The sequence below is a fragment of the Cibotium barometz genome, chromosome 44 (genome assembly GCF_041138505.1).
Source record: "Cibotium barometz isolate CiBa-2024 chromosome 44, ASM4113850v1, whole genome shotgun sequence".
Taxonomy (NCBI): Eukaryota; Viridiplantae; Streptophyta; class Polypodiopsida; order Cyatheales; family Cibotiaceae; genus Cibotium; species Cibotium barometz.
Window position 1 is genome coordinate 42935602 of NC_141089.1, and position 23709 is coordinate 42959310.

Consider the following 23709-nt stretch of genomic DNA (forward strand, 5'->3'; position numbering starts at 1 on the left):
ATCAAATGATTTTATAAATTTTGATTTGGAGATAGAAAGTGGGTTGTGAGATCAATCACTATTACAATTCAGAAAGGGAAGAACCCTTCCTAAGCATATGAAGTAGAGGTAGCTCAAGATGATGGGTTTATTATAAATTGATAAATCATTGAAACCCAACAAAAGATATGATCACTTTAAGTCAACCTTTAAATTATCAACATCTAGAACATAGATTGTAGATTGCAACAATTAAAGCGAGACGAGATATTTCTCAAATGTCACAATTTGTGAAAGATTAAGTCCTCATTTTTAAACCTGTAAAACCATTGGAAGATACATTTGATAAAATTTTAAAGCCCTACATGTACACTAGATTTGAATCTCAAATTGATCAACCAATGAGAGATATATACTCCTCCTTTTTTAATTGTGGAATTCCAAGATGATTAGGAAGGTATCTCGGTCAAACTTAGTCATTCCTCCATTATATAACTGATGAAACGTTAGACCGTTTGCTTGACCCCATGCTGCAAAACAGTCAAAATGAATTGTAGATTACACTGAACAGATTGATAAATGAGTAGAGACCTTCTTCAACTTATAAGATGCATATTAATTAATTAATGGCAATGGATGCTGGATCGAGCATTAATTACTTCTCCATATTTAGTTACTTAATTAATGCAACCCTAGACCATATTAAGGGTCAAAATTAGTTGGAGCCTATGTATATGACTCTGGTTTTTGAGTGAAGCTCATGGTTTTGAAGGTCTCCCGCCAATAAATAATCATCATCATTCTGTTTTGCTACGAGATTCTCGCTCTTTTCTTCTTTGGGCGATTGCGTAGCCTTCCAAGGAGCATTTCGGGGCTCGTCTTCTGCAACTGGGATCGTCTTCTCAAGGTGTTTTTCGATGCTTTTCTCCTGCGTTGTTACTGCGTTTCCTTGCCTGTTTAGTGGCTTCCCCCGCATTTCTAACCGCCGCGCAGAGTGTCACCGCTTTCGCGGCATTTTTTTCTTCAGAGTTGCGAAGAAAGACGCCGGTTTCTGTCGAATCGGCTCATTCTAGCCGTCGCTAAAAGGGAAAATTAGGGTTTTTTTTGCTGCTGCAAAGGAGTTCTTGCTCAGGAAATCACGGTTTGTGCTCAGCGTAGAATTAATGGCGCAGACGAGGGCTTCCGCGCACTAAAGGAAAAAAATAGGGTTTCTGCAGAGAAATGCGCCTTTCCTGCCTGGCTACATGAAGGGACATGAAATTAGCGTTTTTTTTTTCTGGTTTTCTTGCAGGTTCGTGGGAGAAGGGCACATTCTGCTGTGTTTTTGAGCTGGTTTTTGACTTGGTGTGGGAGGCCCTGTACGGCAGCAGTGTGTAACACAAGGATGAGTGGCCCCAAAGCGGCCAGCAAGGCGGGGGGCAGTGGTGGATCCGCCATACCAGCTGGAGACCGAAAGCTGGTGTCTAGCCTTAAGGAGGTCGTCCCCAACAGCGAAGAGGAGATTTATGCAAAGCTGAAGGAGTGCAATAGAGACCCTGATGAAACTGTGCAAAGGCTTCTCAGCGAAGGTACTTCTCTCCTCCCCTTTCTCTCTCCCTCTCCTTTTTTTGGCTATCTGTGTCCGAAGGTCCTCTTATCTTCTGTCCATGTAATGCCACGGCCCACATCATTGTTAACCTTGATGCTTCAACATTTTTTTGTTGTAAAGATGGGCCTCTTTCCAAGGCTCTGCCCGGATGTGCTAGTACATTTTGCAATGAAGTGCTAAGGCATCAAATTGACAATGGGCCAAATAAAAGGGACTATGGGCATGGTTCAATGTGGGGGCCAAGGCAATAAGTGTGAACATGGGCAAAGTATATAACATAACTTTAAGTCCTAATTACACATAACTCTTCTGGTCTTTTTTTAAATCAATGTTACTATTTCTTATTTGTTTCACTAAATGCATCCAAAAAGTTCCTTACATCTTTTAAAAACTTAGTCGGCTTGCCATGAAGCCTCTTCGTTGGGTAAATCCCTCCATTTGATAAGGTATTCCACTAAAGAACGGTTACGTAATACTTTCTCTAGTGTCCAATACTTTTTTCAGAACATATTTGATCATACCTTCCTCGTTCATGGAAGATAACTCATCTTGCACTTCCACTATTGACTCCACATATGTCTTCAATTGAGAGACATGGCATACATCATGTATGCGTGTAGTTGTTGGTAGCATTAGCTCAACTCTTGTACATACCATTATACCTATGTGTCAATTTGGTGTTTTTATTGTCCTTAAGAGATGCATATCTTGACTTTGGTATGCGTAAAAGCACCCAATCACCCACATTGAACTCCATAAATTTCTTATGGACATCGAAACTCCATAAATCTCTTATGGACATCGGCATATTGTTTCATACTTCTTTGAGCATTCTTCAAATTGTTCTTGCATTGTTGTATGAGAGTTTGCATTCTCTCAACCTCTCTTGTACATTTTAATTTGCAATCTTTTTTTAGCTAATCACCATTGGTGCATTCACCTTGTATCCATAAGTGGTCTCAAAAGGCTTATATGATTTGTATTCTTGTAAACGAATTTCGTTAAAGGTAATCAATTATCCCATGCATGTTGAGTGTCACGACAAAAGTGTCTCAAGTATGTCTCTACACATTTGTTGAGTCTCTCACTTTGTCCATCTGTTTTTGGGTGATACACGATGCTAGGAGTCAATTTGGTCTCCATGAGCTCAAATAGTGTTTTTCAAAGTGAATCCCATGAATTTGGCATCTGGATCACTTACAGTTTGATGAGGCATATTATGCAATTTGAACACAAACTCCATAAATTATCTTGTAATCATAGATGTTGTATAAGTGACCTTGGGAGGAACGAATTGTGTCATTTTTGTCAACCGATTCACTGCTACATACAAGCTGTTCGAATTCTTCTTTGTGCGAGGAAGTCTTATGACAAAATCCATAGATACATGTATCCATTTCTCTCGAGAATAGGTAAGGATTGATGTAAACCTCTTCGCTTATGTGTCGGATCTTTGGTCAATTGACACGGTAAACACTTTATGATATATGCATGTACATCTCTCTATATCTCCCTCTAAAAGAATCTCTTTTTATCTTGTCAGATTCTATAGAGACCCAAATGATCCGCTACCACCATAGAGGTTGCATAAGGGAGATTTCATCCACTATTTGTGCACATGCATTTATGCCTGCATGCGTAAATTTGTTTTTGCATGACTTGTTTGCGTGTGTCTGCCTGTTATGCCGTGTCAGTACACTGGACGAGGACGCCCTCAGTGTACCGTGGAATGTTGTTTGTTGACTTGGTGGTGTGGTGTGTGAACAGGTGGTAAGTATATTCATTTTTCCCTTTTTAAAAGGTGAAATCCATAAACTAGAGTAAACCTTAATTTGTTATAAGCTAATGTGTTCACACACACTTAAAGTTGGGCTGGACATTTACTTCCTAGTGTGGGTGTTTATAAGTATAAATCTTGTATCAAGGTATTATAACCTTGGATAAGCCTTTCTTTTGCATGGAACATTTCTTCAAATTTTCCCATGTGGTGGATTGGTGGTTCTTCTTTCTCCCTTGCCTCCTCACGGTTGCCCACGCTTGAAGATAGCTGGCTGTACCCACCTACTCTCCATCGCATGTACCTGCTGTCAATCGCCTGAACCTGCTGTCCATGGTTGTACCAGCCCAGGTGTACCTGTTGTCCACGGCTGTACCAGTTCCTTGTGTACTTGCTGTTCACACTTGCTGTCTGTCCCTGGAGTATCTAGAGTACCTGTTGGTTGTCCCTGGTGTACTTATTGTACTTGCTAGCTGCCTTGGTGTACTCATTGTATCTATTGTAAGTACAGTACCTACAGTACTTGTTGGTTGCTCCTGGAGTACCTACAGTACCTACTGGTTGTCCCTGGAGAACCTACAGTACCTGCTGGCTGCCCCTGGTGTACCTACTGTACCTGTTGGTTGCCTTGGTGTACCTACTGCAAGTACAGGTACCTGCATAGTACTTGGTTGGTTGTACTTGCACACTTGATAAGAACCTAAAGTGCTTGATTGTACCTGCGCGACAAATAGTACCGGTTGTATCTGGATTGTACTCTCTTATTCTTTTTCTCATTTGAATAAATATGAAAATTGCTAATTTAAATTCAGGAAATGCTTTAAGTTGTGTAGTACAGGAGCATGGCGTGTATATGCTGGCCATGTTCAGGAAAATTCTTCTTGGTGTTGCTAGTGTATTTTCTTGTATGGTGTTGTTAACCGCGCTCTCAGAGCTTCTGAGAGCCAGTGAAGGTTAAACTCACCAGGAAATTTGGGAGCAACGCTCATTGGGGAGAACCAGGCCACGTTCCCTTCGCGGTGTACTCCTTGGCTTGCGTCAATACGGGCATGCTTGTTGGTGCATGGTCCTGGAAGACCAGTGAAAGGCGGGTGTCCACCCAGTGAAGCTGGGAATGAGCTTGTGATCTAGGGCTACTCTGTCCAACACCTCTTCATTGACATGAATCCATTCTTTTTGGTTGTTTTCACTCCCTTGTGGAGAAATCTGGCGTGTCGGGCCAAAGACCCATGTCACTTTGGCTAGTGGAACAACTATCATTGCCCATGAAGCTCATGCAGAGAGAGCTGCCTCGTTGGATAAGGGGAAGAGAAAAAGAGAAGAACATGTATCTCATCCCAAGAAGCTCAAGGAGTTCAAGGCAAGAGATAAGTCCGTGAAATTTGATGCCTTTCATGGAGAATATGATGCCTCTAAAGTGCTAGCTTTTGTGGCACAGTTTGATATTGCTTTTAGTGATGAGGACTTCACTGAGAAGTCCAAAATTTGTCATGCAAGCATGTTCTTGAAGGGGACAGCTGTCCATTGGTGGATCATTGAAAAGACTATTAAGAGACTAAGGTTATGTAAAAGGGGAGGAGAAGGGTGTGTGTGAATGGACTTATGGTCCACTAGCTCATCTATTTAAAGGTGGAGCTAGAAGGCATTTTATGAGCATGAAGCTTAGTTGTATTTTGAGCAACTTAATAAGCAAGATCTTTTCTTGTATTTTGTGAGTCTCTCTCCTCCACATATTTGATTTAGCATGAGCACCATGAAATTCTAACATGGTATCTAGAGCTAGGCAACTTGCAAGGTGTAGAATAGGTCAAAAAAGTGGTTTTTAGAGTGTATCTCATCTACCCCCAGCCAGTGGAGGCCCTCCAGCAGCTTTAGGAGACCTAGTCTCGGCGTGATTTCAACTAAGAACTTGAAGAAGACCTCCAAGCGCTCAGTTTCGTACTACCAATTGACAGGTTTAACCTGTGGAGGCCGCGACATTAATGTCTGAGTAGGCCGGCGCACGAAATCTGCAGCAGCTGTTGCTGTCGTACAGCCATTCTCCGTCTGTAGGCGATTATAGGCTATGTGGACTTAGGGCTTTTGAAGCCCATAGCCTCAACTATCTACAACTCAAATCTCAGTCCCAATGGCTGCACTACGTGTGTGCTACAGTCAAAAAACCAGGTTGCTCCCTTGGTAGTCATTGAAGCTTTCATTAAAGCTTCAAAACCAAAGGTTTTTTTGCACTAATTCTCTTCTCTTAGCTCAAAATCTCTTAAGTGCTTCTTGAAGTGTTTTGCTCTAGATTCTCTGATGTTGTGGGTATATACCATGAGGTGTTCATAAGCCTCATTGCCATCAAGCTTCATCAACGTCTTCAGGTGCACAAAGCTTCTCAAAGCTTATAAGCACTAATAGTGTTGATTAACACTAATGAAGCTACTAATCCAGCAAAGGGGAGCCATTCCAAAGTGTTTCTAAACACTAAGAGTGTTCCTAAACACTAATGGTGAATTTAATCACCAATGCAAGTGTCATTAGACGCTAGAAATGTGCTCTTAAGCACTAATAGTGTTGCTAAACACTAATGGTGATCTTAATCACCAAACAAAGTGTTCTTTGACACTAATGAAGCTAATCTCCATTAGAATTAGTGGTTGGGCATAAACCCTAAATGCTAAACCATAAGCTTCACGATCTTAATCTCCTTTTTTATGCAACATCCATGGCTTGATTAAGGGTTGTTGCACTCTCATAAGTCTTTCTCTTTCTACTTAAGCCAAAACATCACAAATTTTTGGTTTTTTCTTCTTCATAAATCAGCCCATTACTCTCTAGTAATCTCCTTCAATACCCAATGTCAAAGGACAACACCCAAATTAAGAAGTTCTCAGGAGAGGGCTTCCACACTTGGCAAGTCCTTGTTAAGTACAAGACCATGTCCAAAGGTTTTTGGCCATTCATCTCTGGCACTAAGGTTATTGATCGAACTAAGGCTGAAGATATTGAAGATGATGAGAGGGCACAAGCCATCATCATGCTTTATCTTGATGAGGCTCTCATTCACCATGTGGACGAGCTTCCGCGACTACAAAGGAGAAATGGGATGAGCTTGACAAACTCTATGGAGCTCATGGTAAGAATTCCAAGATCTCACTTAAAATTGAATTTTTCAGCTTGGAACTTAAAGAGGGAGACGGCATTGGAGCCTTCATCTCTCACTTGAAGGGCCTTATGGCTCAACTTGCATCAGTGAATGCGAGAATGGATGAAGACGATGCAGTGGCTGTTTTGCTAAAAGCAGTCAAGAAGGTGTACCTCACCGTAGTTACCACCCTGAAGAACATACCTAATCCCACCCTTGAAGGAGTCATTCAATCTTGTCTTGATGAAGAAAAGAGGCCAAAGGGAGGAGCTGAATCTTCAAATGCAACAACTTCATCGAATATCGAACAAGCTTTGTCACATCAAGTGATCAAAGTAAGATGTGTTCATTGCAAAAAGGTGGGTCATTTGGCAAATAATTGTTGGATCAAATATCCCAACAAAATGAAATGTAACAAGTGTAAACAAACGGGACATATCACTTCCAAATGTCCTAACAAAGAGTCAGAGGCTAACTTTGTATCAGCCTCTAACTCCACTGAGAAATTGTTTTAAATCTCAATGTAACCACACCTATATTCCTAACCTTGTACACCTAATGTTATAAAGGCATCTTATGTCCAATACCACCTATTCCAATTTTTTTCATAGTTGGTATATTGAGGGGGGGTATTAAGAGACCGGGGAAGGTTATGTAAAAGGGAAGGAGAAGGGTTTGTGTGTGTGAATGGACTTATGGTCCACTAGCTCACCTATTTAAAGGTGGAGCTAGAAGAGCTTAGTTGTATTTTGATAAAGCCACCTTGAGATTCTTGAATGCCTCCAACGCTCATGGAGTCATTCGAATCCGTTGCTTTCTTGTCTTGACACCCTTTAGCAAATCGGTGAGATTCGTCGAGAGGTCAGAAAACTTGTCTATGAGGGTGGAGTATGCCTGGCATATATCCACAAAGGATCTGATGTCATAAGCAGTTTGTGGTACTTCCCAAGACAATCTTGGCCACCTTGGTCGGATCAAGTCGAATGCCTTTTGCACTAATTATATATCAAAGGTAATGAACCTCAAAGAAATAAAATTCTGGCTTCTTCTCATTGACGTAAAGCTGTTGCTTTCCAGCAACTTTAGGACTTTCTCCACATCAATGTCATGCTGCTCAACTGTAGCTGAAAATACTAGTATGTCGTCCAGAAATATGAACACACTTTCCAACCAATTCTCGGAACACACGCATCAATTCCATGCAGGGCCAATGTGACTGCCGAGGATGTTGCCCAATTGTTCATTCGGCATTGGTACCCGATTGGCGGGATTCTTAGAACCATAGTGTTAGATCGAGATGCCAAGTTTACGAGCTATTTTTGGAGGGCATTGTTTGATAACTTTGGTACTAAATTAAATTTTTCCAGTACATTTCATCCACAGACAAACGGCTAGACAGAAATCTACAACCAATTGGCCTTTGATGATGTGTTGAAGTGTTATGTCCACAATCAGCAAGGTAACTGGGAATCATATTTGCCTTTAGTTCAAGTTGTTTTGAATGATTCTTTTTCTTCATCTATCGTAGGACTCCATATAAGGCAACGTTTGGAAGACCATTACAGTCGCTATTGACTTGGACCTTGTCTTCAGTACCTGAAGCGAATAGATTGACGGAGTCTAATGAGGAGATTTTGGAGTCAGTAAAGGACAAGTTGGCTAAAGCGCAAGAGGCCTACACTCGACAGGCTAGTAAAGACCGAAGGGATATGAAGGTTTCGGAAGGGGATTGGGTGTATCTTCGGATTATGAAGCAAAGGTTGAAACAGGTGGGCAAGTGATGCCCAAAGTTGTCATTCAGGAGCTTCGGACCTTTTCTCATCCAGAGAAAGATTAATGAGGTTTCAATGAGAAGTTGAAGTTACCTTCGAGTTGGACTATGCACGATGTGTTCCACATCAGTTGGTTAAAACCATATGTAGGTTTGATCCCGTCAGAAGTTAAAGAAGAGGTGGAACCAGATAGCATTGATAAAGCTGAAGTTATGGTTTCCGAATAGATCCTTTTGCACCGCTTCAAGCATGGCTCAAGCCAAAGGCAAAGACAGTCCCTCACAAAGTTTTAGGACCGAGGGACCCACGAAACGGTATGGCTTGATAAAGAGTTTTTCAATGACTATCCGGCGTTATTGACGGATTATTTGGAGGCTATGTAGCTTCCGTCAAGTTAAGCAAAAGGGGATGTCACGTGCATCCTGCACTTGGATGCCATATTTGTACAAAAGGTGCAAGATCTGGGGTGGAAAACTGGTCCCATGTGAGCCTAGTCCGAGACGAGTCAGCCAGGGTTCCTTTGACACACTTGTTGATACTATCAATGCGTATTAAAACACTTAAACATGGCCACAGCCTTAACACATATCCATCATCACTTTGCATAAAACATAAAAGTTGGACAAAACATCCACAAATGCTGAAAATGGAGCTTTCACGTGTGACACCGCATAGAGGCCGGAATGGGCCGACCCCTCCCCCCGCGCGTCCTGAAGGTATTTTATTACCCAAGGAGGAGAATAATTTCATGTACAAGCTTTGAGGGCCTTACTCTTCCCATTGGAGATGCCGGATTATCCATATACAAATGCCATAACACAGCCCAACACAAGGCAACCAAGCCGGAACGTAGGTTGTAGAAATGTCGAGCCAACAATATAATCCATATACCTCCGTGTGGGTACTGATTCTTCCCCAAAAACCATGGGTCTTCATGCAATAGAGTTGGTATAGTAAGTACAACTCTCCATTCAGCCAGTACAGCAGGTACAATGGTTGGTACAGCAAGTACAATGGCTAGTATAGTCCATATGGTGGTTGGTACAGTAGGTACAACAAGTACAAATGTTGGTATAGCATGTACAGTGACTAGTACAGCAAGTACAATGGTTGGTACAGCAAGTACAAAAGTTGGTACAGTCAATACAATGGGTGGTACAATAAGTACAGAAGTTGGTACAGTCGATACAAGGGTTGGTACAACAAGTACAATGGCTAGAAATCATAATAAATGATTAAATACCCTTGCCTTAAGTATTTCTTCGCGATGGAAGCCTCCAAAACAGTCTCCAACAGCCGGTATTCTTCATGGGCAGCCTTCAAGAGAGAGAGAAAGAGAGTAGCCATCATTAGGGCAGCCTGTAACGGTGGTAGAGGCTAGTGTGCAGCAAGAGAGTCTATTAATGAAGAGAGAGGGCTCCAATTTATAGATTTGGGCCTCCCATGAGCTAAAATGGCAAGAGAAGGCTACAATGACAAGTGGAGAGCCACGCAATAGCTGAAGTGACAAATGTGAGGCCACTTGTCTCACTTTGATCCACTTTCTAACAAGTGTCAGGCCACTTGTCTCACTTTGGTCCACTTTCTTGCCACATGTCCCAATCTAAGAGATGGGTCCTTCCATAAACTTTACCTCTAAAAATATCCCAACTGGTAGGCATTCTGTCATAGGCCCTTTGCCAACTCTTGGTATCAGCTCAATTCCAGATGTAATGACGCAAACAGAATTTCCATTGGAGTCGGGCCAAAAATAGCAACTCCTAAATTTTAGGAGTGTGGTCCTTCCTATTCTAGGATAATCCCCCATTCCCAAAGCTTGTACTTTCCAAATATTTAGACATTTTGGAGTCCACCAGACCCCTTTCATACTGGAAAATGTCCAGGCTGGTGACACGTGGACAGGCAACCGACAGGGCATCCAGCCCTTAGAGGGCTGTCGGCCAAGTGTGGCCCACACAGGCTGCCCAGCAGCTAGAGACAGAAGCGCATGGTGGCCAGCCCTCATTTGTGTGATGCGCAGGTTTTCCAGCATTAAATGCTGATTATTCAGGTCGTAAGGCTTTTTAAATCAGCCGCCTGGTTTTATTACAGCCGACCAGCACCCTGGAGGGGTATAAATACCCATAGTATATTTTCAGTCCAATCATCTCATATTTCACCAAGTGATGAAGCTAATCAAAGGGCCAGGACAGCCAAGGAGAAGCTAACACAAAGGGGTGAAAGATTGAAGGTCAAGGGTAGAGGATTCTCCTCAGCCAAGAAGGTTCAGGTTCAGTCTTTTATTTCAGTTTTACATCATTCTAATAAAAGCAAATACACCATCCGTGGTGGGGGCCCTACAAAGGGTATTCGGGACCCAATACTGTGTCCTCTTCTCCCTCTCTCTCTATTTTTCTGCACATCTACATTCAGTTTTGTGCGTTAATTTTATCGCGACAAGTGTGCTGATTTTTGAGCATTGAAGTTATCGATCTCCCCCGAAGCTTTTGCTTGTTACATCCACTAACTCCTTTACTGCAAAACTATGCTCCTATGGGCAACAAAGATGCTCCAAGCTGCAGAGGTGAGAAGTTGGAGGATCCATTGCTTGGGATTTGTTCCCTGTTGTTTACCTAATCTGTTTTGGTTTTTCTTGAAGGCTTGATGGAGGAGTGTAAGGCTCAAAACGTGGTTCAGGACTGAGGCTTTATTGCTCAAGACTTTCATCAGGGGAGCTAGTCTTGAGTGTTTGTTACTTGCTCTTGGGCATTAACTTTTATCATGAATGAAGTTGCCTTTCTTTTACAATGCACTGATAGAATCGGAGCACAGCTGTTTGTATTGTATGACACCAATATGGACATCTCCTATGAGAAAATTGTCCTCCTGTTGAGCATTCACGGGATGTGTTCAGGAAGAAAATGCACCTATATTTGGTTTGAAAGGAACTTTAGGGTGGTTGGCACCATCGGCATCCTCATTTTCTTCATCTACTTCCTCTTGTCCCTCCTTGTTTGGTTTGGTCGTGAGGGTAACTTGCTGCTTTGCCTATCAACGGGTGGGTCAAGGGCCTTTGTGGTCGGTGGTGCCCAGTGCCCACATGCTTTTTTAAAAAAAAGGCATTGGCTTCCAGCGCCAACGGCACGTTGGGGAGGAACTTCTGGTGGGAATATTTTTAATGATATTCTAGTTCATTATATTGTGCTTTTCACACATCAATGGGCAGATGTATGCAAACGCTTCTTTGGTGGATATATTAGTTTGTCCGATGTAACAGGAGCTGTCTCTATATTCACATTATTCATGCTCAGCAAAAGATCCAGGGAGATCATTGGTGCTCTTAGGAGCCCCTACTTTATGAGGCATTTTCGAGCAGTCCTGTTTGATGATTTGTTGCAAACTAGCACTGCTTCCAAGGCCACTATAGCTGTTTCCATCGTGCCCCCCCCCCCCCCCCCCCCCCCCCCCCCCGCGCGCGCGCGCGCGCGCGTCAATGTAGCCCTTCTTGGCAGCACAAATTGAACCCATTCACCAAGTTTAACTCTTATTAACATTGTGCAGTATGCTCTCCAAGTATGAAGGATGAGACAGCCTTTAGGTAGTGAGGAATTTGGCATCCATGTCACAATTTGGGGCATTTTTTTTTTCTCCCCTTGAGTAGATCCTTCTGTATTAGCAACTTGAATGGCTACCCGAAAGCGGAAGGCAGTACATTTATGGCCGCAAATGGCCTGGATGATGCTTGGGAGCCTGACTGCTAGACCACACACCCATTGGCCACACTTTGTGGCTTCTTTTGCTTATGTGCTATTAATTGCTTGCATACCTCTTTCCTTGTGCATTTTGTGATTTCATTTGCGCATATTATTGCATCAGAAGGGATATGCTTTGAGCCATGCTTGGCTATGATGGTAACCTTCCATCTTGAATCATGCAGGAAAATTTCTTGTCGTGAAACGGAAGCGGGACAAAAAGAAAGAGGTATTTCAGCTTATCCATAGCCTTTTGAATCCTAATAGACTACTTTAAGTGAATATTCTATGCACAAAAGCTGAGGTCATAAATTCTTCTGTATGCTTAATTGACTCTTTGAACTGCTCTTGCTGTAGACTGGAAATATTAAAGATGCATCAGATGCCCGGCAAGGGTCCGGCAGTTCTGGAAATTTTGGCAGGAGTGGGAAGAGCACGGGAACTTCTGGAGGCCGTGGTTTTGGTAAAGGAACCTCATTACCTAGAGCCAACACAAGTGGTATGAATATCTATGCATTGCTTGCCCTCCTGTCTATGCTTGAAAGCTGACGCTTCTATACCCTCTTTCAAACCTTACTAGTTGTTGAATCATGTGTGTGTGTGTGTGTGTGTGTTCCTAATGATTTTGTTGTGTCTATGTCTTTGTAGAAGCAAACGGTGTCCGCAGCAAGATGGCAGCAGCTAAGGAAAATGGGATCCCTCAAAGTATCAAGGGTCCGAGCCCAGCCTTTGGGGGGAGTTTGTCTTATTCTCAACTGGTCCAACCAAAGAGTTCATTCACTAATCACTTGTAAGTGGGTCCATCACATGCTTTTTTTTCACACACCTGTCTCCTGTCATGTGTATGTGTGTATGTGGATACACACTAGACATGTACACATAACATACCTGCCATGCATACTCACTGTGCTAATGATGCATTTCAGCAACAATGATTTGCCTTCTCCTGGACTTCCAAATGGAGACTTGTTACAAGTAGCACCTTCACCGAGTCTCGAAGGAGCGTGGCGTGTGGGTTCAGTATCCAGTACTTCAACAGCTCTTCACGGTGCATGGCTTGCAGGATCAGGCGGTGTTACCATAGCTGATATGCTGAAGTCAAGTGGTGCACATACAGCAAAGTCCACAGTGAGCGCAACAATAAGTGGCAATGTTGTCCCTACTGCAGTGCCAGCTACTACGAGCTTGGAACAGCTTTCAGTACCACGTATGTATTTGGCTGCATCAGATCCTGTGCTGAGTCCTTCATTGGATCCTTGTACACGAAGCCCTGCTAGTGTTGTGAAACGAGAAATCAGAGCCGTAGTGAATCAGCAGTTTCATGGTGATAGATCAACATTTGCACTCCAAGATGCATCTGCTCATTACGTGCAAGCAAACAACAGCACTCTACCTTTTTCTGCTGAAAAGCATGCTGATGCATTACCATTGCTGCAGTCCACAAACCCCTCTCTGGATGGACTAGTTCAGAAATCAAGTGCTTTTTCGGAGGGCCAAAGTCATGTACTGGAATCACCTGAGGCACGGGCAGGAGGTTTGGGGAGCCAGTTCAGTACTGTTCCTGTGTATCAAGCACAACAGTTTGTGGAGATTCAAGAAGGTATTTTTTTTTGTGTCATTGTAATCTGTTAGGGAATGTGTGGCAGGGCAATGCTTCATATACCTTGATTATTAAATAAACTGCCTGATCAAGCCTCTTGTTTTTGACTTGGCAGGTAGCACAGGTGTCGATTGGAGCTCACAAGGGATGACACATGAGGAAGCTCCTGCCATGGAAGCTGTATCAGCCTGTACAGTTCCAGACAGAGTATCATCCTGCCTTCCTTCAGCTTCTACAGAAGTTGGAATTTTTTCTGCTGCTACTGCTAAACTACAAGAGCTTAGTGTGCAAGATAACCATCCAGTGATCATTCCTGATCATATAAGGGTACCAGAAGCAGATTGTACTATGTTGAGTTTTGGAAGCTTTGATGCAGGGTTTGAAGGTCTTCCTTCAACCTTCATAACTGAAAAGAAGAGCATTCCTTTGTCAATTGCTGAAAATGTTGCTGAACATGACTCAGCAGTTGTGGGCGAATCAACTCCAGCAAGGTCAGCATTCTGTTTTTGACAATGGAACATGACAAATTAACTACTTTTGAATACTCATATATCTTTTGTTTCTCCTTGCCCCCCCTTGGGAGTTCAAGACAATCAACTCATTCTCCACTGACTACACCTCTTGGCCTGCTGTTAGGTCCTCCCTTGCATTAGGTTTCCAGGGCACTGAGGACATTCTGATTAATTTGGAAACCAGGTGGTCCAATGAGCCCATGTATTATTAACTAATTTTGCTTTAGGGGCCTTATTGTAGGCAATGCCTTATAGTCATTGAACCCGGATATACGACTTCAAATCAACAGTGTATATCTGGTGTGCCAGAAAAGATAGTCACTGTAATTCATGAGGGTGAAGCTCCAATGGTATCAGATGGTGAACTTCCTCTAGAACACAGACACAGTTCACAGCAATCGCTTGTGGTGCAATAACCATTCACTTGGTTGTTCGAGGCTTCTTGTGGCTATGGGAGGTGAGGCACATCTTCTTGTTTAGGGCGTGGTCTACTCCAGGGTTTTGGGAGAGCCTGTGGGAGGTGACCCACACTTTGTGAAGCTTTGGGGAATGTTTACAATTATTGGGAAGCAACTTTCCTTTGCATTCTTACCAGTGTGGGAGCCCGTGGTCAAGCCACAGGTTTCCTAAAATAATGCCTTGGGAAAACAAAGTTTGTTTTTTGTTTTGTTTTGGGTAGATTGCATTTATAGTCACTCGAAGCCCAATGATTTTTTTTTTCAAAAAAGCTTCTCCCTATCAAATCTTTTGAGCTTGACCATTTAAATAAATCTACAGTGAGTGGGCATCTACACAGAAAGTGCACCCCTGTCGGTTCTGGGATTGTATGGTCCTGGTTTTCCATTGGTTGTACTTTAGGAGCAGAGCTCCTGCGCTGCCCTGTGAAGCCCTTTCCCTGCACACTCCCCCCCCCCCTTTCCCTTCCCCTCTCCCCCCCCTGCACAGCCCCTCCATCCCTTATTGCGTGCTTTGCACCCCTCCCCCTCCCTCCTCTGCATGCCTCACACACCCCCTCCCCCCCTCTTCTCATCCTGCTTTTCGGTGCCTGCCTGCCCAGTCTCTTTCTCCTGCTGCGTGCCCCGTGTCTTTCTGAGCCCTCCCCTCCCCCCTGGCTTCGTTTTTCTTACAGGTTTCCATTTTGCTCTTCATTTGGCATTGCTCTTTCAATGCACTGCTTATGTGTACTTTTCCTTGGCTTCCCGGTGACAATTTTTTTCTGGGCCTTCCCAAAGAGTACAACACCTTCATGTGCTCAGTAGTTACCCTTGGTAGGTCATTGAGACTCCCCGGGTGTCAACTACGTGACATCGCTAGGGTAGTGGGTCTGTTAGAAATACACCAAAATACCATGTGACATTGGGGATATGGGCATCCATTCATTAGGTTTATAGCCAACTTAGTGTGAACACTCTAGGTGTGAACAATCTTGTAGTTAGAGTCAAAAGATGGGGTTTGATGTCTATAAAAGGGTATTGTACTTGGTGGCTCATTTCATCTCATCTCATTCATAATACAATCACCTTATGTTGTGCCCAACTTCCTCTCTCTTGTGTGTTCAAGCTTTCTCTTCTCTCTTCTTCTCACTTCACAACCATGGAGAGATTTCATCCTCCATAGCTCCATGGTTGATCCTATGATTGCCAACATGGTATCAGAGCCATGCTTCTCGGTGATTCATGCTTAATCCTTGCTCATCTTCACATACCCTAATCTTGATTAATGACCAATCTCATTTTTCATCATTTGTTACTAGTTTGGTCATCTCCTTTTCTACCCCTTGCCATTGTAGCCATGAATTCTCTCTCTACACCCAATCATTGAGCAAACCTCAACTTAGGGCTTATTCTCTGCTCATAGGCGCACCCTCCAGCAGCCTCAATTGATGGGATTAGCACACGCTAGTGCTGAGAAAAGATGATTGAAAAAAAAACGTAGTTTTTTGGGCAAAATCGAGCTAGTGCTTCAATGCAACCAAATCGGCACAATTCAACTCAGCTCTAGGGGTTTTTTGGGTGCTGTGAATCCGCTTGCAGCGTCGGTTTCTCAATAGAATGCATGTACAAGTCACTACAATGCTGGGCACTCTTCTAACAGTCATTTTGGTCAAAGAGAGACTAATGTATGCATACTATGATTAATCTCATGTTTATGGGCTTAAGACATCGTGCTACAAGTGTCCCTTGAAGATTTTGTGAAGAAGATTTGTGAAAGGGCTTCAATTGGACACTCTAAGTCGACCTCTATAAATAAAGCAGGAACGCTTTATAAATAGAAGTAGGCCACTTATAGCAGGCTTATAATTATATAAGGGACCTAGAGTCACGTATTAGACACGAGATCAAGGAGCCACACAGTAGCGTGGGGCTACCAAGGAAACATGCAAGATCTCGTGGCCATGGAGTTGTTAGTGGGTGGCTAAGGCTTGGTGGTATGGGACGCTCGGTTGGGGTCATCGCTGATTGGTAGGCTCGTGGCATTCTGACCTCGGGCTCAGGGTTGGTTCGAGGTATTGAACCTATGGTTGGGTGGTGTGTTGCTAGCCACAATCCATCGTGGTCATGTGATGTGTATGACGTCAGGCCAATGGAAATCTCGCTAGGGTCTCTCAAGTTTGTGTCTCTAATCCTCATCCTCGTGGCTCTATATCAGATATAATCCTTGGGATGTCTAGTGAAGACCTTACATTGGTTACTGGGTTATCCATGGTATGGAAGCCATGAAAGCTTTTTGCATGGATGTGCAAAAAGCATGTATGCATGGAGGAAAAATTGGTATGCACACTGGTTAGGTGTAGCCCGGCTAGAGGGCTTTTTGGGCAGCCAGCCAAGGCGGCTAGGCTCACCCAGGCCAAGAGGCTGAGCCTTGAGCAGAAAATCTCAGGCAAAGAAGCTTGGCAACAAGCACAAGTCGGGCGGTAAAGCAGTGCACAGGTGGGTCGCATCTGTGGACCGAGCCAACTCAAAAAGCATGTGTGAAGACAGGGCAGCTAGTCAGGCTGGGCTCTAGGCAGCACACACATGGGGTGATATCCGGGCAGAAGCAAGTGCGTAGGTGCGTAGGCTGAACCTGCCTAGCTTTGGCAGGGACTGGTTACAGATAGAAGCTTGCTGAGATTGGTAGAGAGAGAGAAAGAAGAAAGAAAGAAAGAAAGCTGTATTAACGTCTACTAGAGGCCGAACTCGACCTATGTGACAAATCAATGTACAACTGTCAATGTCCTCTGGATGTCCAGAAAAAAAAGGATAAAATGAACATGAAATAAACTATGAAAGTACTGAGCTAGGGGGGGGGGTGATGGATGGATGGAGCACTACTGCTAGAGGCTCAGTATGCAACCTATATGCGTAGGGTATACAAGAATGCAATGCAGATCTGTCTAGCTCCAACCAGTACCATAATGGGGGTGTAATATGTGATACATAGGCGATGGGAGGCAAAAATCCCTCGGAGCATGATCTTCGGGTGTGAGTGTAAGTGAGCGAGCAGCTCCTAGATATGGTGTTGATGTCGAGCCCGTATCTCTGTGATCTCCCTCTGATGTAGTCTGGGAGTCTGGTAGCCTGGTGCTATTGGTCTCCGTCTGGCTCAGAGGTCCGCAGCGCGCTGAAGTGTAACCCTCTCTTGTGTCAGGGTAGGCACCGGGATAGATCTTTGGAAGAAATCAGTGAGCTGGAGCTGTCGCCCACGTCTCCCTGTGGTATGAGTCCGTAGCAGTGTCTCTCTGTGGCGTTGTGTCTCTAGCAAGAACTGGTCGAATCTGCAGACTCCATGATTTGGCGGAGTGAGGGATGTCCACTGAAGATGGTGGTGTATCTCTCTCTAATGACACTATATGCTTTGCATCTGCATACATAATGCTCTCCTCACTCTCAACCTCCTCCTGGCATAGTCTGCATATCCTCTCTGCTCTAGGAATCCGTGCTGCCCTACCTGCCTCAATCTCAAGCTGGTGTGATGACACTCTGAGCTGGCCAATCGCTACTCGGGCAATGTGAGGCATGTACACATCCATATATCTGGGTCGCTGAATGAATCCATCCGCTGAGATACGCATAAATTGATCTCTATAGTATAGCATCTTCGGCGGTAGAGGCGAACTGGGTGTAATCCAAGTCTCCTGAGTGCCATAAATCTTGCCGAAGGACTGTGTTCCTCTCACTGTGAGAGAGCTGGATGTGTGGTGCATGTATATCATACTGGACAAGTGGCAAGTGATCTATGTTGAGACCATGCTGAGTGAGCCACTGTATCATCTGTGAATACCATGATCTCCTATCTCCACTCTCTGTGAGTTGCTTGGAGGCCTCAAAAGCTCTATGTGAGAGTCGATCTAATGACATATCTCTGATCCTCTCTATGAAGCGGATCGTTTGGAAGAGAGCCTCTACTAGCATAGGAGGTGCAGCAAACTCCGCTCGGATAATGTCATGTGGGATAGAGGGTTTGCTGTGGATCATCCGTGAGAGAGCATGAGAATTTGAGGCCTCTCTACTGAGACCATGTGGAGGTGGCGAGCCTAGGTGCCCATACTGCTGCAGCATACGACTTGTATATGAACTTGGACTTGGATATGGACTTTTTGGATTCATTGGATTTGGTACTAGCCCGGTGAGAGATACTTGTGGGTCATCCTCGGGGTGTGCTCGGCATCAGAGATCTTGTGCCTAGACATTGACGTCGACTTGGATATCCTACATCGGCATATCCGTTTGTTTTGTATTCATTGATTGTATTGATCTTGGCTAGCGTGCCCGTGGATTGTTCCTGAATAAATTCCTGAAAGGGGGCTGGGCGTGTCCCCGCTCAATGTGGTGTATTGTGCAAGATCCCTATTCCCTTCTCTCTCTCCCCTTGCTGTCTCTATATATATCTTTATCTCTTGGACACGTGGTTGAGTCTGTCACTGCACGCCCCGTAGGGCCTACAGGTGGACGCTTGTTCTAACTAATAGAAGGATCTTTTCTAGGAAAAAATTAAAAATTAAAAATAAATCTACAGTGGATTGTGTCTGCGGTCACACCTGTACAATCTTTTATATAGTAAGCTATCACGAAGAAGTGCTTATGTAATTGCTTGGTTTAACAGTGTGACAAGTACAACTTCAACCACTATCTTGGATCAAGGTTTGTCAGTTTCTATACAGAAACTTGACTCAACTGCAGATGGTACTGCATTGAGCAATGCAATGGGTATTAAGCAAGAGGAAACTTTAGAGCAAAACTCGCAACATCCTTATCCTTCAAGCTACTCAGAAATCAATCCTGTCTCCTCAGATCATACAGGCCAGTATGCAGCTGAACATACGGAATTCCGGCCTGTGCTGGTAAGTTTTTTTTGGGGGTCATTGCTTTGTGATGAAGTTTCAAGTGAGCCAAGTTTTTCAAAGGAAAATATTTACCTCTTTTGTTTGTGCAGCAACCCTACGATAACTCAACTTATTACAGCGGAGTCTTCCGCGCAGGCCCTGAGGTAGATGTTAGATACTCAGCATTCTTGCCATCGACTGCAGCCGGAAAGCTTGGGACGACAAACAATAGACAGGCCACAACTATCGGACAGACTGCTTCATCTCAGGAGGTGAATGATTTATCAGCTTTTCCTATATCAGGCACTATGGATGTTCACGTTAGAAGCTGACTGTCTTCTTGCATTATACCAGGTTGCTAGTGCCATGGTGTTTCCAAGTTCCAACTCAGTGGGGGGTCAGACAATGCCGGCTGTGAATGATACTCCCACAGCCATGTCACTCCCTCACCAGTCCTTACCCATCCACCCTTATGCAACTCAACCCTCTGGGTTACCCTTGGCACCTTTTGCAAATGTTTTCAGCTACCAATACATGCCTCCAGGGTTTTCTTACTTGCAGAGTCCATATCAACATAACTATGTAAGCACAGGCAATTATCATCAAGTGCCCTCTGCTGTGGGTGCAGCTGCCATGAAATATCCTGTACCTCAGTACAAGACAGGTGGGACCATAGTTGGTGGGATTCATAATGCAATTGCACCTAGCAGTTTAGGGTATGGAGGGTACACGAACTCTCAACCTGGAACATTTCCTGTCAATCCTCCAGCTACAGCAGGAAACACATCCAGTTTTGATGATGCTGCATCTCAGCAGTATAAAGAAACTAACGTATACATACCTAGCCAACAGGTATGTACTTTACAATGCTTTTTGAGGTTGTGTAGCTATGCATGTAACAGCAAAGCTTCTAATCAACTTCTTTTGGCTTTTCATGAGCAGATGGAAGGGCCTTCTGTGTGGCTTCAGACTCAGTTGGCTCGAGAAGTGCAGGGTAGCTCATATTATAATGTACCTGGTCAAAACCAACAAACGAGATACTCTCAAATGCAGTCACTGCTTGCTCATGCGCATCCTGGAGCTGCCTATGGTAATCTATATCATCCCCAACAGTCTGGATCCAGCCCAAGTGCTCATCAATTGCTTCAGCAGCAGCAGCCAGCCCTGGGCTCTGTGGGAGCTCTGGGAACACAAATTGGATCCTATCATCAAGCGCAGAGGGCTCAACAGACATGGGCGAATGGCTTCTAGATTTTGGAACATTAGTATGCCCCTTTAAAAAAAGGGTATTTCATGCTCTGGGTTTTAACAGCAGGTTTGAGTAATTTCAAAAAAATCCACGGCCATGCCCTCTGTTTCACTTGAAAATTGTCTCTGAAGAGTTTTGTTTTATGAAAAGTTCATTAACATGGAGTAACATTGTTGAAATTGGTTAAATACTTGAATTGTGTATTGATGACACAGCCTTTGTAAAATATGGCTCTTGGCCACCAACACAGAAGCCTCGTAAGTTTCTCAATCAAACCATGAGACGCTACAAGTCTCTGCAGGGTAAAGCATGGAGCTAAGATTCTTTGAGGCTGCTTAAAAAAAAAAAAATCACCTTAGCTATGTGCTAGTGATTGTGTCTGGATAGGGTCTTCCTCTCCATATCGTTAACTTGATTGTCCACACCATGTTGCTCAAACTGGGGTGTACAAGGGTGTTCCTCTCCATATCATTGAAATGATAGTCGACACCATGTTGCTCAAACTGGGGTGTACAAGGGTGTCCTTATGACCGTTAAAACACAAAAGCATAGTAAAGTAGGCCAAAATGGCGAAAACTTGTGAAGAATCATATCATTCCAAATGAGTCCCTTCTTTTTCATGTTTGAAAGTGTTAAGAAATGTACTGATATTTTGAGCATTGGCGTATGCAGTTCAAAGGACTCGTTAATCTTGCTTTATGACCACATTGGCGTGTTATATTTTTGTAATAGTTGTTTTCCTGTGTTGAAATGTTGTGCGTTTTCTCCTACATAATCGTGACAAGAAAAAAGCACAAATAATGTGAGTTACACATGTTTTTGTGTTAGAGAGATTTTTCTTGAGCTAAGGCGCTACGGTTTAAACCTATGACTTGTGGTGACGATACCTAGTTGCAACCACTCAGGGTAAACCTTGCTAGCTAAGTAGCTTTGATTTTATACAGCTTAAACTGTACCAAACAGTAAGATATTACAATGCCATATGTAATATGGTTATATTTCTCTATCTACATACATTTTCTACTTGTAGGAAGTTGGCAATTAATAAAATAGAACATTTCTTGTGTTGAGCAACAATTTGAAGAGCCTTCCTCTTGTATTTTTGGAGAACCACACAACATAATGAATATGATATTGAAGGATCAAAAGGGCATATAAATGCTTGTTTATGCTTTGAAAATCGCGTCGAGGGAACTGAAGAGGCCTCTCCCGTTTTGGTGCAAAGAATTGATCTATGAAGGTTATCCTTTCCATCATCTGGATCTCCATGCGTGTCATGGGCTTGATCTACTTACTAAAGGGAATGTGAAGCTAGATATTCCAAGTAACTCAGGTTCTGTTGGCCAAGAAGTTGAAGGTGTAAAGAATAGGGCATATGGATAAATGAAGCACGGAGCTCGGATCAGGTTGTTTTTGGGGTGGATGAGGCCTCCCTCCTTGTTTCTTGCATTGGGATAACATAGATCTTTGGCTTGGAAGGGAATAGCAATGGTCATTCAGTGATTAGATTCTTACTGTGGTGTTGGAAGCTGGGATGAGGGTTTCTTTGGTCTGAGTCTTAGGAAGTCAAATTTGAGCCTGGAAGGGAACAGCTGTGGACATTCACTGATTTGATTCTTACTTTGGTGCTGGATGTTGGGATGAGGGTTTCCCTGGTCTTAGTCTTCGGAAATGGTCAAATTTGAGCCTTTGTATAAGGCGTTCTACACTCTGCTGGTAGGGGCTTGTACTTCCTCAAGCATACTTAGAGCCTTTTTCTTTGCAGCAGATTTGGGCTTCCTCTTGTGGTGGGTTACAGATCTACTGGAGCACTAGAGAGCAGAATTCGGTAGTTGGTTTAGTTTCATCATGGGGGCTTAATAGACTGCACATAAATGAGATGTTGGATGTTGGAGCATTACATATGATCTTACATGATCTCTTCTCATGTCGTTTAATTCTACTATGCCCCTTACTTGGTGACTTTTGAAGGTGGCTAATCACACATGGATAGGTTGCTGTGGCTGGCTGCCGGGACGCTACAGTTGGTGGTAATTTGACCCTCCATGGTCATCCTCATGTGATTGTATGGACCTTACATTGAGACCTTGAAAAGGAACCACTGTTGAAGCCCTTTTCACAGTGTTGTTGCCATAGCCTTGGCACTGAATGCTGCTGTGATAGCCCTCTTTGGGTTCTTATCATGGGAGGTTCCTCTTTTGCTGGACTCTGTTCTTGGGTTTATTGTCTCTAGTGTTTTCTTTCTCAAGAACCACGTCTTGGGAAAGTTTTTATTGATGGATTTGCTGAGGATGTACTCGGCTCGATCACATCTTGGAGTCTTTGTGTTCATCAGAGGGTCTCATCTTCTATATTATTTATGGTGATTGGACTTTATTTAGTTTGGCCTATGGTTAATACGTAAAGCATATTCTCTCTAAAGAAAAAGAGTTCTCATGCAGGAGAAGAATACTCGTGGTGAATTGAATTCTCATGCAGGAGAAGAGTGGTGAATTGGATTATGATGTATTCAATTGTTAATCAAACCTGAATATGTGTGCGTCTCTCTCTCTCTCTCTCTCTCTCTCTCTCTCTCTCTCCCTCCCTCCCCCCCCCCCTCTCTCTCTCTCTCTCACACACACACACACACACAAAACTAACCACCCCCACCCACACACACAATTAATAAAGACTTTCTCCTCCTTTATGTTAAAGCCACCACTTGTAGAGAGAGTAGTCACCAACAAGAGAGAGAGGAGAGTGTAAGCAGATAGAACGTGTGGTATATAAAAGGGAAGACTTACAAAAAGTAGGATCTTTCAAAACACAACTTTCAAACTCAAATTACACAATAACAGAGATAGAGAAGAATACCGTAGTCGTGAAGTGATACAATAGATGTCAAAGCCTCACACTCGATGGCTTATCTGGAGCTATTAAGATGTATGCTAGTAGGGAGTAAACTCACAATGATGACTAAAAAATTGCGTGGAGAAGGGGTTCATTGTGTGTATCTATATAGGCATGCATACATGGGGCATGACCATGTAGGTTCGTGGTCATAGTCAGTGCCACCGCCCAACAGTGTAG

The 23709-nt window shown here is 43.5% G+C and overlaps 1 protein-coding gene across 1 annotated transcript; it reads left to right on the plus strand.

The window, feature by feature from the left end:
- Window positions 1-500: 500 nt before the first annotated feature.
- On the plus strand, window positions 501-21143 carry LOC147613311 (uncharacterized). The gene is made up of 11 exons (XM_086782597.1): window positions 501-886; window positions 1271-1547; window positions 12160-12203; window positions 12332-12473; window positions 12623-12764; window positions 12901-13574; window positions 13690-14065; window positions 19172-19409; window positions 19502-19663; window positions 19746-20243; window positions 20334-21143. The coding sequence occupies exons 2-11, from the start codon at window positions 1364-1366 to the stop codon at window positions 20640-20642; spliced, it is 2769 nt and encodes a 922-aa protein (XP_086638723.1). The 5' UTR covers window positions 501-886; window positions 1271-1363; the 3' UTR covers window positions 20643-21143.
- The last annotated feature ends 2566 nt before the right edge of the window (window positions 21144-23709 follow it).

Excerpts from the sequence above, each read along its gene's own strand:
- LOC147613311 (XM_086782597.1), top strand. The coding sequence starts at position 1,364 with ATGAGTGGCCCCAAAGCGGCCAGCAAGGCGGGGGGCAGTGGTGGATCC. Across the intron at positions 12,204-12,331 it reads AGCGGGACAAAAAGAAAGAG|ACTGGAAATATTAAAGATGC; the intron begins GTATTTCAGCTT and ends CTCTTGCTGTAG. Across the intron at positions 12,474-12,622 it reads ACCTAGAGCCAACACAAGTG|AAGCAAACGGTGTCCGCAGC; the intron begins GTATGAATATCT and ends ATGTCTTTGTAG.